Genomic DNA, 17250 nt, shown 5'->3' on the forward strand with positions numbered 1-17250 from the left:
GAGGCATCCTGGGAGGAGATCTGGGGGAGAGGAGGGCGGGAGCTGACGGGAAGGGCCAGGAAAGGAGCTCTAGGCACAGGGCAGCATGGAGAGGCCCTCGGCCCCTCTCGCTAAGCCGGTGCCCTCCCTCTTCACCCTGCAGCCTACCCAGACGTGGCCTCCACCAAGCAAGCCGCTGTCTAGTCATCACCCTGTGCCATGCTCAGCGCAACCTCCCAGCCCCAGCAGCTCGGAGAGGCAGAGATGAGTTTCCTCGAGCCACAGGAAGAACCGCAGGGATGTTCGCAGCCCAGCTGGGATCCCTGAGGACTCAGGGAGGGAGGAGCCGGCCAGCAAACTGATGCAGCATCTCAGAGGCAGACGGGCCCCGAGCCAACGCTAATGGTATTAGTTCTGCTAACCTCTCCAGCACCCGCTCCACTCTCTGCAATTCACTCCCATCACCCGTCCGCCCCAGCACTTCCTCTCCCCACAGCCATCCCTCATGTCTCTAAGGGGAGGGTATCGACTAAGCTATAAAGAGGCAGGCTTTTACCACTGGCGCGAGTGGCGGAGAGCCCATCATAGGTGAAATGAGTTGACAGGTCTCAGCCATAAATCCATGATGTTCAGAGGCATGTGGGCAGCTCAGCCAGCATCTCTCAATGCCCTGAGACTCCCCCTGCTTTCCCTCACTCAGGAACCGCACTGAGAGATGCTAATTAATTCTTGCTGCTCTTCGGTCCTAGCCATAGCCTGTTAGTCCTACCTTAGACCCAAAGGAAGTGAGTGTAACGCTCCAGCCAGGGTGTTGTACCATCGGCGAAGAACCCAGAACAGCCCTGAGAAGAAGGCACCCAAGGAGGGTGCGTGGTGGGGTGTTTTGGGGCAGGGCAAGACTGCCACTGGCCCACAGTGTGGCTTTTATAGGCTAAATCTAGGCTGTCTTGTGTCAGATTTAGACCCGGCCTGTAGCAGAGCAGGATGCCATCAGACAAGGGCCCTGGGGAAGGAGGAACCATGTTAGCACGAGTCCCTTGGCTCTGGCAGGATTATGTCATGTTAATTCAAACCCCCCCACCCTTTAATTTATGTCCCATAGATTGGAACAGGATGGGGGGTGCTGAGGAAAAGCAGAAGGAGAGGGCTTGGAGGAGGGATAAAACCTAGGTTTGTCCTAGGGTACCAGAAGAAAATTCATTTGGCAGTGAAGTGCATCACTATAGAGTCATAGAGAAGTCAGGCTGCAAGGGACCTGGTCCAGTCCCCTGCCCAAGACAGGATCGTCCTTCTCCAAACCATCCCATACACAGCCAACATCTGAACTCTTCATAAAACTACTGTCAACTCTGACACAACACAAGACATCGGACCTGAACCTGCCGCAGGTAAAGCCGGGGCACCACAGCAGTCAATGTCCTGTTTCTGTAAAAGGTTGTTAATGTACATGTGAGCGATCCCAGGGAGAGGCCATCCCCCACGACAGAGGAAGGCAACACCCTCACAGTCCGTACAACAGGACCGTGGGGTACAATTCCTTCCTGACCCAAAATACAGTCTGACCAGGAGCGGAGGGGCAAGACCCTCTAGCCGGAAACCTCCTGCAGAAGCACTGGCACAAGTGCTGGCACTGGCAGAAGCCAGCTCCTGCCCATGCTCTCGTCAACTGACCTTTTGCTTTCATGAAAACCAAGGGACAACTGAGCCCACCGGCAACCCCAGCCTCATACCTGCCAACAGACAGGGCCCCTTGACCAGCAGCTCAAAGGTGAACTCGTAGGGGAAGGGGTTGTAGGCCGGGCCCCTGAAGACATCGGTGCTCTCGAGAGGTGCTGTGAACGACTGCTCGCTCCGCGGGCTGGGGGCTCCAAAGCAGCTGGTGGGACTGAAACCAGACACAAGGCACAGTCACACTTTGCCGGGGAGGCCTCCCCGGGAGAAGGCCCATTTGCCTCTGCAGTGCAGCAGCCTGCAGACACCCCTTCAGTCCAAGCAGCCCCCACCCCAGTCTTGCCACAGGCTCCCAGGCATGTCTGTCCCCTCCTCCTGATACCCAGGGATGTCTGCTTGGCTTCAGTATATGCACACCCAGGTTCCTCAAGCCACTGGAGCTCCACAAGGCCTCGGGACAGGAACATGGAGGCTCCTCTTCCACCCCAGCTCCCTCCCATGCTACTTCTCGGGGAGCTTACGGTCTGCCCCAGGCTCATCCAGGAGACTGGGGACGTCCACTACTCTTGAAACCCAAGCACACCCCCCGGTGTGGCACTGTGCTCAAACCTGGTGAAGTGGAGTTACCCACAGAACCAGCCCTCTGGTTTCATCCTCGCCCCAGGGCCCCTGCTTGCTCTCCCAGCCCACTCTGGGACCTCCTCACTCAGCCCCTGGGATGGCATAGACTCTGAGAAAGCCATGAAAATCACCATAGGGCCAACCTGTCGTCACACAAGCCTCCGGGCTCGCTCTCACATTCAGGGATGCGCACGACGAGGGGTGTGAGGATGGAAGGGAAGGTGATGTGGAGTGCACCATCTGGCCGGGTCGCCAGCTCCTGGCTGCTGCTGAAGACTATGGTCAGGGTCTCCGAAGGCCGGATGGGGCCCGTGCTGATGATGAAAGTGGAGCGGTCTAAATCTTCATCCAGAATCAGATGACCTGGGCAGGCAAGGAACAAGAAGGAGTCAAGAAGCAGCTTCCAGTGAGAGCCCTGAGCTGCTGCTAGCAGATACAGGCTGGTAGCAGGATGGGGCTGAGATCAAGGGTATCATTGGACTAAGAGCTGTCAGGCATGGCAGATGCATAAGCAGGCATGGTCCCTGCCCCTAGTCACAGATGATATAGGGCTGGCACCATTAGCACCCTCCCTAGAGGTTCAGACCAGCCTGGAGGGAGGTCATCACTGAAGGGTCTGACAAAGAAGGTGGGGAAGCTCGGGACAGGGAGCAGAAAGCAGGGGGAAATGGGGGCAGAAGTGCAGACTGGGCTGATAAAGCAGGGTCCTGAGACTGAGTCAGGAACCGGGAACTAGATGGGGAAGGAAAGGAAGTGCCCACGAGGGATCCCACCGGAGAACCGCGCAGGCCAAGGGGCAGGAGAGGAGGGGAGAGGTGAGCTGTAGTGGACAAGATGGACTATGCGAGAAGCCAAAGGAGGGGAGGAGGGCGCAGTCGCACCAGGAGGTGACAAGGGGCAAAGGGCCAGGGGGTAGGAAAGAAGGGATGGATTCTGAAGCAGGAACTGAAAGGACCTCTTAATAGGCTGAATGGCAGGAGAAGACAGACTGAAAGGGCCTGAAGATGATCCTAGATGAGAACAAGGATGTGCTTGTCTGCCACGGGAAGGCAGGAGGGGGGGGTGCGATTTTAAGAGAACACCTAGAGAACAGGCTGAAAAACACTGAGGTTAAGACAGACAAGGCTCTTTGGGGAAATCTGGTATCTTTTATTAGACCACCTCAAATGGCTGGACAAAAATTATTCTTATCAAGCTTTTGGGCATAAACGCCCTTCATCAGGCTGAGGAAGCATCTGTCGATGGTCTGTGCTCTTCCTGGATGGAGTGGTAAAGCAGCCAGAGGCCGGTATGTAAGACAGGGGATTCAGGAGATGCTAGGCAGGCAGCCAGAGACGCAGCCTTAGACATCCCGGAGATTCAAAAGCCTCCAGGGGAGAGCACGAAGGAGTGGCTAGAGATAGGAAGGGCAGCAGGACTGAACTGAGAGGCAGATGCTCAGGTGGGAGAAGCAGTAGTGAACAGGGGTAAAAAGGCGAGGGGTGGGAGAGGGGCGAAAAGGGAGGGCAGACAGAGGAGACGATTAGTGAAGTGAACCCAAACCCCAACGGCGGGACGAAGAGGCAGGCAACTGGGCTGAAGGCATGCAAGGCAGTGTCGGGGCAGAAGACCTCGGGGCTGGTGGACTGGTATGGCATTCGCAGGCGAAGGATACGAGTGAGATGGCATCACGGGGAGGCTCTATCAGCTCATGCCTGCAGCCAAGAGCGGGGCTGAAGGGAATCCTTTCTTCAGGAGCGGGTTCAGGGGAATCAAACCTCAGCCCCTGCCAAGCCAACACTGGGCTGCTGGTATAAGAGGGATCAACCCGGCATTGACAGTCCAGCCCCGGGAGAGCAGATCCTGGGAGCAATACGACAGATATAATCGATCACCCTCCCAGCCCCGACAGGACCGGTCTCACCTCCGGGGCCTGTCCAGACTGGGAGAGATCACTTTCATTCATAAGGGCAAACCTCGAAAGGGGCAGAGTTTCCCTTGGCAGCATCCAGACATGGACAAGCTGCCTCCGAGCTTCGCTGAGCGAGACGCCAGGCTGGGAGCTCAGGAGCGGAGGCTCTGGCCGGCTTTCCGGCCTGTCTGACTCCCAGTCGTGCTGGTCTTCCCTTTCCCGGGGGTCTGAGACCCCGAAGTGAAGGGTAACCTTCCAGCCCTCAGGGGAAGCCCCTGATTTCCATCTGTCCGAATTTGAGCTGAGCCACCCTCAGCTGTGACATCCCTGTAGCCACCCCCGTGTCGCGCCACTGCAAGGCAATGCTGTCCAGCCTCCCGCGCTTACCACTGGCGCAGCGCAGCGGCTGGCCCAGCCCGGGGCTGCACTCGGCGCAGCAATCCTCCGCCTGGCGCCGGTGCTGGATCTGGAAGGCGACGCGCCTGCCTCCCGTCTCGGCTTCAAAACCCGCGACGACCTCGGACTCCTCCAGAGGATAGATGAACACCCCTGCAGGGCGCAGAAAGGACTCTGAGGCCAGGCGCTCCGCAGCGCCCAAAAGTGCCTGAGCACAGACGCAACCTCAGCCTCCGCACCCCCCACCCTGCAGCACGCAGCGAGGCCGCTCGTCACTGCAGACTCTGCTTTAGCACTCGGGAAGGTCGTGGGGAGCGACGGCTCGCGTCCAGCCACAGAGCAACAGCCAGGACCCCCAAGAGTCCCCCCTTGGTGGGTCCCCCAAGGACCACAGAGCCTCCTGTGTCTTATCTCTGCCCACCGGGGGGGAAGAGTTCAGCCTCCGTTCACTCCAGAGCCCTTCTGCTGAGCCTCCGAGTGAAGAGAGCTGAGCCCGATGGCAGACACCAAAGCCAGACAGAGACCCACAAAGTCACGGCACCAACAGAGCCACCAAACAGGAGTGACTTTCAGTCACTACGGTGGGGAGGACAGACTGGAGCTGCAGATTAAAGGTTGGTTTCTCTTTCCCAACTCCCTTCTGAACTAGCTAGTCCTCCACCGAGGGATTTCCAGCTTTCAGCCAGGGCAGGCCAAGGCAGCTAGAAAACAGCTCCAGATCCATTTAAATGTCTTTTTAAGGCACCAAAGAGTGCCTGCTTTTTAAAACAAAGCAGCTTGGCCCTTTGTTGCCTTGTTGAAAGGTATCTGGATCACAGCCTCCTGGATGCCTACCAGGAAAGTCCACCCCTGCCTACATCTGTGCTGTGTTGGATTTGGGAATGATCCTGCTGACACCAGTATGCAAGTCCTGGCTTAACCGTGTGGTGTGTTCCACTGTCTCTTACTGGAAGATGCTGGTTTTGGTTCTGCCTCTCTCAGTCCCCTCTAACAGCTGGCCTCATCAGCCCTTGTTAGCTCACCATGTAGAGGCTGGAGCTTCACGCTAGGGACAGACATTACACATAAACCATTTTAAGTGACCAGAAGGTTTCAACTTGTAACAGAACAGACCTTGAGTGCACATAAACCAGTTTGAAAATGGCTGAAACCGGTTTGAGATAAACCTGGTTGAATGTAGTATCAGACTTAACTGATTTAGGTTAAACCGGTTTATGTAATGTCTGTCCCAGACCCCTTCCTGGCTTAACTTAAACCAGAGTCCCCCAGCATCCCAGATGCTTTGCAGCCCTGGGCGGGGCTCTCTGCTCCAAGGAGCTGGGCTGGCCTCTCCCCTCTGCTCCCTGGCTGGAGCTCCAGCAGAGAGGACAGGCATAGCAGCATCTGCCCAGCTTCCCCATGCCACCCCAACACCTGCTCAAGCAGGGATTCCCCGCTCCCCTGTCCCAGAGCATGGACCATAGCCAGTATGTCGTATGCTAGCTAATGCCGAGAGGTGTCTGTGTAAAGCAGACAGGACAAAGGCAGACAGGACAGTGTCTACTTAGGGCTTTTTGGAGCTAATCAACAGGTAGCTGGTAATGTCTCTCCATTCCTTCCCTGGAAAAAGCTGTGTAAGGGCTTGAACTAATACAAGAGGTTTTTGCCTTGCTGACGGGCTCATAAATGCTCTGTTATCAACTTCCTGCTGAGCTGGTCAAGAGCAGCAAGGGGGGTGGGGGGAACCCCTCCCTAGCCAAAGCATCCCACCAGGGCCTGGCCAAACCCCCACCCCCCTCAGCTCAGCATTGTAGAAGTGAAGGGAGGGCTGCTCTAGTGCCCCCCCCCCCAAACTTCTAGCCTGAGCTACTGCAGGCATGTGCCTGCATTTCTTCAGTTCAGAGGGGATGTCTGTATGGTTACAAACCGGTTCAGCCTAGCCAGGTTAGACTAACCTGCAAAGATTGAGTCAATTCAGGCTCAGGCTCTTTGAATGTCTGTCCCTAGCCTGAGAGACCAGGGCTGAGTGGATGGGAGGGTGCTCCATACTGAAGTGGGCTGGATGTCACCTGCATCTCCTGGGTCTCAGCTGGGAACAGCAGCCTGCTTAATCCCAGAAACCCATCTTACCTTCCACGGGCTCCTCCTCAGGGTTGATGTAAGTGAGGTGGGCAGTGAGTCCCAGGGAGTACCCATTGGCACAGGCCTTCACACGTGAGCTCTTCAGAGGGAGAGCTGTCCAGGTAGATGGTGAGTACAAGCCTGGCATGGTCTCTAGATACAGTTACAGAGCGGTGCCAGCTGCGACTGCAAAGAGCAGGTGAGAAAAACAAAAGCAAGCATGGGAGCCTGAAGACAAGAGGTGGAGATAAGACTGCACACTGACTTCAGCTACAGGGAGAAGATGCCCCCATGTCTTCCACGTCCACCCCAGAGGCTGCTCCCTCACCCGACCTCGTCTGTCTCTCTCCTCATCTCCCTCCCCTCCAGCTTCCCTGACTCTCATCTCACCCTTTCTGATCTACCTAAAGCACTGCTGCCCGATCCCTCCTCCTGTCCCACTGCTCCACCTGGTCCACTCCCCAGCTGAAGGCCACTGCGACCTCACCAGCTTTCTGCATCGCACCTTTCCCATCCAACACCTTCACTCTCATGATCATGCAGATGTTTCTGCCGCCCTTTCTCCCTGCTCCCTTTCAAGCCTCCACCATAGTTTCATTTCTGTATCTCTCTCTCGCATCTCCACACCTCTGCCCGGAGCCATCTTGCTCTGCCCCTACATCAAACCATTCCTTTCGGTGCCTTCTAATCCTTCAGAAAAACTGTTTCAAGAAACAAGTTTCAATAATGAATTTGGGGGTTCATCTGACCCCCTCCCCCTCTCTCAGTGCTCACAATAGGATATGCCTGTACCTGAACTTTATTCTTCAGCATTTGTGCTGGGCCTGCTGGTTCTTTACAAAGTTATACTGTGTAGATCATGGGTGGGGAGCTAAGAAGACAGCCCCACGATAGCAGGTGCTCAGGGAGAGCTCATTTACTGTAACAACCGTAGAATTCAATTAACTGAGATGCCAGACAGGGAAAAGCCTTCCCCTGCGCTCAATAGAAAATCAAAAACCAATCCCAGTGCCAGTTGCCTTTGGAAACAGATTCGGAGTCCAGCTCCTGGGCCTGATTCTTTGCATGGTTAGACCAAACAACAGGGCACTCGTACTACGTTTCTGTTTATTTTTCCATGCAACGGTTGAGCATTTTCCAGTGAAACCCACGTCAGAGCCTAAGACCCTCCCAAGAAGCCTCCAAAGACACTGAAGGCACAGGAGGATTTATCCCAGACTAGGGAGCATCCCTGGGTGGCCCAAGCACCCCCTTCTACCCATAGGGACTAGACTGTCACAAGTAACAAAGCCATGCCTGGGTTTCATAGCAGCGTGTCTTCTGTTCCCAAGCCTGTCCACCACCACCTGGTCACAGAGGTAACCAGGGTAATTCATGAACAAGGGAGGGGGAAAAAACCCCAGAGTCACTAGGACAAGACAGGGATGGGAGTGTTTGCTGGGGGATTAATAATTAACAGTAAGGTCAACATGCAATCTGAGCACTGTGAAGAAGGGAAGGAATGGGAGGGAGGGAGATGCAACCCCAAATAACATGCAAGGACACTTGCAGTCCATGGGCAGACCCTGCAGGTCCCTGCTGATCACAGCAGATCCCAGGCCATGCCTACTTGCTACCTTGGGTCACTCACTAGAACGGGGACAGAGTCCAAAGGCCTGGATGCCAACCCATTCCTTCAGTCACCAACCTTGGTCACCGACCATGAGAAATGTCCAAAACTATTGCTAGGGCTAAAATCCCCGGGATTTTCAGAGGTAGATGTGAGATGTAATGGTCTCCAACCTGGCACCTCAACACGCAGGTGGGAGGGTAGCCTGCTCCTTCTTGCACCAATAAGTCTTGCAGAGAGGGACAACCTGATCCCTCCTCCTTTCATCCCCATGCCTCCTTCCCTTACAAAGAGGGATCACTGGGTCCTGAAGGATTCTGGCTCTGAGCTCCCCGGCAGCTGTGAGCTGCTGGATCCCTTCTCCCCATCCCATCTCCACGGGGGAAAAGTTCAGGTTCCACATTTCACACTCTTCATTTGCTGCGGTGTTTGTTGGGCCCAATCTACCTGAATGTCTCCTCCTACTGATCAGTCTCCAGCCTCCCCTTTCCCTCCCAACCCAGTCCACTTAAAACACTTTTTGTTAAACTTTTGGATGAGCCACAACACATCTTCCCTGCAGATGGTGTGTGCAGAGAAGAGGGATCTGCACAGTCTATGGTGTCTGTGCCCACCCAACTTGATCGATGCTCCACTTCAACCCTAGCTGAGAAACACCTAAGTGTAGACCAGATACAGAGATCCCCAAATTACTAACACCTGCTGAAGATTTAGCTGTTTTTGGTGGAACAGGCTAAGCAAAAAGGGCAAGGCCAGATGGAAGAGCAGCACCTGGTTTCATCTTGCTCTGGTGGCCTTCATCTCAGGAGCAGCTTATGAGATAGTCTGTAACTTAGGACTCCACAACCCTGAGATTATGGGTTGAGGATGCATCTGCCCAGTGCAGAATAATGGAGGCAAACCTGGAATCGAGTCAGTCGCTGTTAAGGGAGATGATGCCAGGGAGCTACACAGACAAGAACCAGCCAAGCAAGCAGACCCCAAAATACAGATGAAAAAGTAATGTTATTGCCGTGATACTACCTACCCACCCCAAAGATCCAGTGGGACTCATGCCTGGACCAGGAGGCTGAAACTTGGCAGTCCAGCTCTGGTTGTGAATCCACTGAAGTGAGGAGCTGAGGGTATGATTCCTGGTGCGTGTGCCCAGGGATTACATCCTAGCTCTATTAAAGTCAATGGCAAAGTTCCCATTCACTTCAATGGGGCCAGGATTGCACCCCTAAAGTGTAGGTCAAACTGCATTCAAGGGCTGGGAGCAAATCCTGTCTCTGCAGGGCTGCTTTGTGCCCAGCTGGCATAGACTGGGCATTGCTATAGGGTGAATACACTGATTACACTGCAGCTCGCAGAGGCGGCTCTAGACCACGGTGGGCCTGAAAGCCAACAGCTGGAGGGAAGTTCTTATTGATCTGTATGACGGATAAAGGGAGCCAAGACTGGAAGAGATCAGTCCAGGATAGGGGCCTCTCCATGCCACACAGCCCGAGCTCCATCTGAAAACTGGTCAGTCCATTTTGCCCCCACTGCTCCGTCAGGGAGGTGATTTCATGCTCATAGGGCTTTGGCGGTTCAAAACCTTCCTCTTATTTCCAACCTAGTTTTATCTCCTATCCGTTTACCCCCATTTGTTCTTGTGCTAATACTGTCCTCGAGCTTAAACATTTCTCATCTCTCGCTAGTGTTTACCCCAATGTATTTATAGGCAGCAATCTCAGCCTCTGCTTTGCCAGGCTCAACAAGCCAAGCTCTGTTAATCCCTCTAGTGACACAGGCTCTTCATCCCCTCATCACCTAGCAGCCCGTAGCTGCACCTGTCCTGAGCGCAAATTCATCTCTTTTAAATGCCGTATTCCAAAGGAGCTCTTGCAAGGCACAGGAACAGTAATAGCACAACTCCCCTTTTCTCTACTGGAAATACCTTCTCTGATGCACTTAAGGATCGCAGTTGCCTGTCTCACAGCCACATCACACTGGCAGCTCCTAGTCACCAAGTCCTACCAATGGATGAGCTCCCAGATGACAGCAGAAGTCCCCACACCTCAAAAAGGATATAGAAAAACTGGAGAAGTTACTGAGAAAGGCAATGAGGATGATGAGTGGCATGAGGAGAGACTAAAGAGACCAACCCTATTCAGTTAATAAAAGTGACACCTGATGGGGTGAGAAGGGTTTATAAAACACTACGTGGTGAAGAGAAAGTCAGCAGGGTTTTAGTACTGACTATCGTGTCACAATCCAAGAACTTGCCGGGGGAGGGGAGGGTCGCAAAATGAAAACTAGTGGGTAGTAAGTTTACAACTTACTACCTAGAACATAATTAGGCTGAACATTTGCATTCCTAATTTGCGTGGTTATTGCCTACCCAAATCAAGCAACTGCAAAGACAAATAAGCACGTTTTTAAAGAAAAGGACTGAAACAGCATGGCTTCCAAAAGCACATGGCTGCATTCTTCTGCTCCTGAGACATACAGATGGAAAATGATGTATTAGTTTGGGACACCGCTTGAAATTACACACACGAGTAAGTATGCCACCTCTATGCGGTTTGCCCTACACTGGAGGAATCCTTTGGTGACCACTCAAACTGGTTTTCCACCAGGTTTGCAGCTCTTCGGCGGTGCAAAACAGGGTAGGATGGGAACAAGGATCTGGGCCCTGATCCCTAGCAAAAGGATGTTCTTTTCACACATGGTGTATAATTTAAGTGTGGAACTCGGTGCCACCGGATACGGTGGAAGCTGCCAGCTTAGCTGAATTCAGAAAGGGATTGGAAACATCCTTGGAGGACAGGGGCATCAGGAGCTACTGAGCATGGGAGTGTGGGGCACAGCCTCTGAATCAGAACTTCCTAGACCCTAAATGCTGGGGGCTGCAAGCAGGAGAGAAACGGGGGGAAAAAACCCTGGTTAGACCCAGTTGGCCCCCCCTTTCAGCATCCACTCTCTGCCCCATGCGGTGCAGGAGACTGGGCCAGATGGACCTCTGGTCTGACCTAGTAAACGGCAGTTTTCATGTTGTTAGGGCCTAAGTGCATGGCTTGTATTTCAGTTCCATCCCACATGTATTACTCTAGTCCTCGCTGCACGAAATCCCAATCCCCACCTGTATGGACCCTGCCCTCCAATACGGAGTCAGCAGCGGACGACATTACTCCACTCCAGCTCTTATCTTGGCCCTGCCCAGGGACGGGGGGTTCGCTTTTCCTCACCAGACCCTCGGGTCCGTCCCAGCCCTGATCTTCAGCAAAGGGGAAAGCAAGGAACCGAGCCAACTAATTGAGGCTGGGCAAGGCCATTAACGACACATTTCACCTTGGAGCCACTTGACGCGTGCCCAAGACACCACGCTTAATGCACAACAAACGAGCCCGGTGTTTGCCCGCCTCTGATTGGCCACAACGCCATTCAGTTGTTTACCAGGGACCTACTAGGAAAGCCGTTCCGGCTGCTTTTTTATCAATACCCTTTACATTTATTCTACCAAAGTAAACAAGCCCCATCTGGCCCTCTCATGTTTTATGTAGGCTGCTCTAAGCCAGTTGGTAATGCATAAAAACAGACCCATAGGTCCTCGTCCCACTCTCATCTTCCTCCTCCACCCCATCCAGAAGCACGCCCTGTGACTAACTGTTCATCCCGGGCACCTCCAGCCGGAGAGGTCAGGCCCCCTCACCTCTGCAAGGTGCCAGCTACCCCCTGGCTTTCTGGGTTTCTTATCAGACATCACCGGGGGAAGCCGGCTCACTTGTTCGGTCTCCATCGACCTGCCACTTGTCACTTCTCACCTGTTATCTGAGGGAGCAGCTGTCGGCTGTTCGCATCTATTTTATCTGGCAAGAGCAGCGATCTTAATGTAATGAACTGGTATTGAGATAGATCAGCTGACTTGGAGTCAGGGGAGGAAGCTGTGTGCAGGGAAATGAGAAGCCAGGGAGAGCAGAACCAGCTTTCTTTCCACAGGGCTGAACTCAGGCCTATCACAAGAAGACACAAATCCCCAGAAAACAACCAGGTTGCAACCATTTGAACCACATTTTTGCCCCAGAGCATCTGATTGCTCAGGGAATGACCATGCTTCATTAATGCGCTGTCCTTTAAAGTTTCTTATATCCAGAGATCTCAGGACTTTAAAACATTTACTAAGACTCAAACATTGAGTTTTTTGTTTGTTTTTTTGTTTGTAATTAGATCTTTGCCAAACATTAGCATCTTCCACTGAAATGCAGCCATATATACATATAGATAGATAGATAGATATAGATATAGATATCTATTGATCGATCAATTGATCTACGTTACTGCCTCTATTTCTCAAGTTTTAAGTTTTGCACATGCTGTTTTTTCACATCATAACCCAACCACTTGTGCATGCTTACTTACTCTGCACGGCCCACATGGACGCAGGTGAATCCAGTGGAAACATCCATTGTAAAACTGATAACATTGTGGTGGATTTGTACAAGAAAGCAGAACAGGAAAACAATGTAAGGTAGAAAGATCTGGGGAATATTGTCTGTGACAGTACATGTGGACTATGGCAAGGGCGGCTGCCTCACTGATGGCTTGCATCACCAGGGCTGGCCAGTTATATAGATAAACTGGACAGATGCCCAGAGCGGCAGAACTGGAGGGTCGACATTCCTGGAGCTGATTAGAGATCAGCGGGTTCGGACTGCCCAGCTACATGAACGAGGGGGAGAGGTGGCAATATGCATTTTGCTGAGGGCGGCACGATACCTAGGGCTGCCCCCAAGTATTAGAGAAGTCAGGGTTTTCCATCCCTGTTTCACCGTAACTGCAACACTGAGCTCTTTTTCTTTTCATGCAAAATGCGGTAGGGTTCATACAGGAACTACGCTGTGAATGTTTAGGTTGGAAAGCAAAGCGCTCCTCCCGGTTCTCCACAAAACCTTCACTAGGAGTCCAACCCTAGGGTCACGCGGAAAGACCAAACCCAAGGCATCCTGACCAGGCACAAATAGTCAAGACCTTAGTTTGACTTCTCAACCAAAAGACGGCACCTCCAGCAACGCTACGCCCCCGTTAAGAACTTGATTGCTTTGAAAGAAACAAGCCCAGATCGTTCCCTGCCAAGTGCGCTCTGCTATTAGTTCCTCTCCCTGGATGGGTAAAAGCTCTGCAGACCTGCCAAGCAGGGGCCCTGCCTGGCTGAGAATATGCGCAATGGGCTGCACACGGAGAGTGAATTCCCTCCGGGGCTCAGGGGAGGAGACCCACTGCATCTGGTGCACATGGTACGAATCTCCTCGTCCCTAATGCAGTCTGCTTCCGCAAAGCCGAAGTTTGGGTGGCCGCGCTGGGCAAAGAGTGATCACAGTTGTCTTGTCTCTGGCTGTCCCTCCATTAAACCCCCGCTCCCCTGTCAGGTTCTTAAAACCTACCTGGAAACAAAAGAGGATTTAGGGTCATAGAAGCATAGGAAATTAGGGTTGGAAGGGACCGCAGGAGGTCACATCTAGCCCAACCCCCTGCTCAAAGTAGGACCAGCCCCAACTACAGCATCCCAACAGGCTTTGTCTACCTGGGTCTTGAAAACCTCCAAGGATGGAGACTCCACCACCTCTCTGCATAACCTGTTCCAGTGTTTTATCACCCTCCTCGTGAGAAAGTTTTTCCTAATATCCATCTTCAACGTCCCTTGCTGCAACTTGAGCCCATTGCTCCTTGTCCTGTCGTCTGCCCCAATGAGACCAATCCAGCTCCAGCCTCTCTGGAACTGCTCTTCAGGGAGTTGAAGGCTCCTATTAAATCCCACCACAATCTTCTCTTCTCCAGACTAAATAAGCCCAGTTCTCTCCGCCTCTTATATAAGTCACATCCCCCAGCCCCCAAACCATTTTCATTGCCCTCTGCTGGACTTTCTCCAATTTGTCCTTGGAGACTTGCCTTGTCTTGCCACATTGAAAACCAGTCCTCTCCCCCAAGGAATACCGAGGCAGTCTTCAAACCCTGTGGCCATGGCTGAGTACAAGGCTACTCTTGGGAGGGTCAAATGCAGCCTCTGTATTTTTAGTCCTTGAAGCTTGACACTAAGAGTGGGAAAAGGAGAAGGTCGCACACGCTCACAGATGCACATGTCAGATGTGAAGAATGGGCCCTCCAGTCATGGGAGTGCCAGCCTGCTCCCAACCCACTGTTCAGGCAGGGAGGGAAATGTGTCACGCTCACCGAGTGCCAGGCACAACCCAAGGAAGTGGCTCGATGTGTCTCGGGTGCAGCACTCCTTTGTGACAAGCCAGCTGAGACTTATGGGAGCTGGACATCAGAAAGCAACTCACCTGAGCCTCTCATTTAAGCCAGAAAACCAGCTCTAAGTCTCCCTGAGCCCACCACACACCAGATCAAGTCAACCCCTTTAAAACCAGAACCCGGGGCCAGGACTTTCTTCCAGTCGTACCGTTAGACCCATTCATTCTCAGGCCACTAACCCATAAACCAAGTAATTTAGAGCAAAAATGGCCCAGGACTCTGCCTCCTCCGCCCCCCCGCTGCTTCTCAGCACAGACTGAGTGGAGGCAGCACTGCAGAAAAGGGTCCCACACTCCTCTGAGGTTGGGACTGTAACAATACAGACCCGGGAACATTTGCTAATGTACCATGACATACCGAGCAATAAATAATTAAAGCCACGCTCCTGAAATCTATAAGCGTAGGACAGCCTGTGATGCAGCGGCCTTGGCTGGACAGTTATTTTATTGTCTTGATTTGCCTTCTTGCTCATTCACTGCATTTAGACCCTGTCTGCAATAAGTCTCCCAGTCAGCAAAGATGAACACTGCCCCCTCCTCCTCCCCCACAACTACCTCCTCTACCAAGAAGCAGGAGTTGCCGCCTGGTCAGGGAGTGCCGACTGCAACTCACCCCCCAAAGGTGCCAGGGTCCCATATTTGCCCCTCCACCATCAGACCTTAATGTGATTCATAACCCCTCTCCATTTCCTGCCCTGCAAAGTTGCACGGCAGGACCAGGCGGGAAGCACTTACCTGGAGGATGACACAGAGTCTGCAGTCTGGACTCGCCCAGCTCCAGACAAATTAGACTTGCGCTGGGGGCAGGAACGAAAGCTGCCCCTTCCTGGATGGTGCCACCTCGCCAGGAGTCTGGTTTTTCCTGCCCCTTGGGCTCTGGCTTCTCCTCTTAGGAGGAGGATGATGGGCTCCCTCCCCTGCCTGCTCTCTGCTGCAGACTCTCTCGCTGGCACTGGCGTGCTCAGTACCGGAGCTACATCTCCGCTCGGTGCCAGAAGTAAGGCTGCTGAGCTGTTCCAAGCCCAGCCTCATTAAAGGGCCACACGCACTGGTCTGGCAGCACCTGGGAGAGGATGGGGCCAGCTCTCTATGCGCTCTCTTGCTTCTCAGGGGGAGGGGGAGCACTGCCAGAGGTGTTTGAAGAACAGACAGAAAAGCCTCCAAGAGCACCAAGCTAGCCTGAGCTCTCCGCTTCCCAGCCCAGCTCAGAAGCCTCAGGACAAAAGCCCATCAGACTAAGTTTAAATGCCCGTGATATGCCCAACCCTTGCTCTTCCAAGCCTTGTGCATTTGTGCACCCCTTTCCACTACCTTCGATCCCAGTACAGCGTCACAAGCTGCAAACCCAAATCAAATCCCTCCCAGCTAGCCAGGCTCTTTATTATACCAGCCCCAAATGTCACAGGCGAGACTCCAACCTGGCTCTCCCAACAAAATACTTGCCAGGAAGGGGGTCCAGCTCACCATGAGATTGGCAGGGCGACAAGAAGCATTAGGAAAAAGGAGTGCGGGAGACAGTCCCCCACTCAACCCCAAACTCCAAATCCAAAAGCTGCCTGGAAGACATCAGGTCCTGGTGAGTCTCTGCACCTTGTGCTTTCATTGCTGTGACACTATCATCCGGAGGAGAGCAGAAAACACGGCTGATCTCAGAGGACATCCCAGTCGCAGGGGATGCCGGGCCAGCAGGGAAGAGGAGGACAAGACAGTCCAACACAGAAGAGTGCCAAGGAGCTAGAAAAGGCCTCCTGGAAGGGAAGAGGAAACCCAGGAGGTATGAGGGAGGGCTTGGCCTCTGGAAAGTCCAGCCTGGAAAGAGTGGGAAATCTCAGGGGAACTGCCGATTCAGGTCCAGAAGGAAGGTGGCAGCCCGGGACTCTCACAGGAGAGGCTTATGCCGTGAGGCCGTTTCCATCCCAGTTCTGCTCGGAAAAGGCGCAGACTTTGGGATGGCTTTATAACCTGGACTCCTATTCAGGCCCCCTTCACCATGGTATAATAGCACTATGCTCCTAGCAGTCTGAAAAGAGCCCCTACCCAATAAACACCACCCTTGTTCATCCGCAGCCCCCGCTCCTGTACTCATCCCCCTGCAGAACGGAACAGGGCTAACCATGCAGCGACGAGGGAAGTGATCCCAAACCGGGCACGTGGCCCCACGGCCCCACACTCAGGAAGAGCTCAGTCCCTACCCTGCCCCAAGAGATGGTCCAGGATGCCCCCAGCTCAGCCTGCGTGACACCAGCAGAGCTCAGCCTTCCCTACCCTCCCAGCCCGGAGGACGGGGGGAAGGATGTTGCTTTTGCCCTATTACACATGCCTACAGTGCTTACCCTGGTCCTCCTGCCGGCTGCAAGCAAAGGATTCTGCCGACTGTGTCACCAGGCGCAGGTTTTGTTTAGCGACGGACGTGCCTTTTCTGCACATGGAGTTTAGCAACACACCCTCCTCTCTGCTGGAGCAAAGGAAGACCCTTAAGGGCCCCACATTAGCAAACCTAGTTACCCCTACATACTGCTGAACCCTCCTTCAACCCAGGACTCCTGTACTGTATATATTGCAGCTCGTTTCTTCCTTGCCCTCAGAGTGTACACACACACACACTATACATATAGATATGGGTATAGACATACATGTATCTATACACACACAGATATTTATCTATATACCCACATGCATATACATCCGCACAATTTTATATACACACCCAT

The 17250-nt window shown here is 53.3% G+C and overlaps 1 protein-coding gene across 2 annotated transcripts in view; it reads right to left on the minus strand.

Annotated features, from left to right (window-relative positions):
* The window catches only part of VWA5B2 (von Willebrand factor A domain containing 5B2), a 31666-nt gene extending 16151 nt beyond the window's left edge, over positions 1 to 15515 (minus strand). The window contains exons 1-5 of one of the 2 annotated variants that reach the window (XM_019532824.1): positions 15275 to 15515; positions 6668 to 6844; positions 4550 to 4711; positions 2415 to 2634; positions 1710 to 1864 (exon numbers count right to left, since the gene is read on the minus strand). In XM_019532824.1, the coding sequence (XP_019388369.1) occupies positions 1710 to 1864; positions 2415 to 2634; positions 4550 to 4711; positions 6668 to 6806 (676 nt within the window). In that variant the 5' untranslated portion in view covers positions 6807 to 6844; positions 15275 to 15515. Of the gene's footprint in view, positions 1 to 1709; positions 1865 to 2402; positions 2635 to 4549; positions 4712 to 6667; positions 6845 to 15274 lie in introns of both variants that reach the window. The other variant, XM_019532823.1, reaches the window with a different exon arrangement.
* Between the last annotated feature and the right edge of the window lie 1735 nt (positions 15516 to 17250).

This window comes from Crocodylus porosus, unplaced genomic scaffold (assembly GCF_001723895.1).
Source record: "Crocodylus porosus isolate Cpor-Errol unplaced genomic scaffold, CroPor_comp1, whole genome shotgun sequence".
In the NCBI taxonomy this organism is placed as follows: Eukaryota; Metazoa; Chordata; order Crocodylia; family Crocodylidae; genus Crocodylus; species Crocodylus porosus.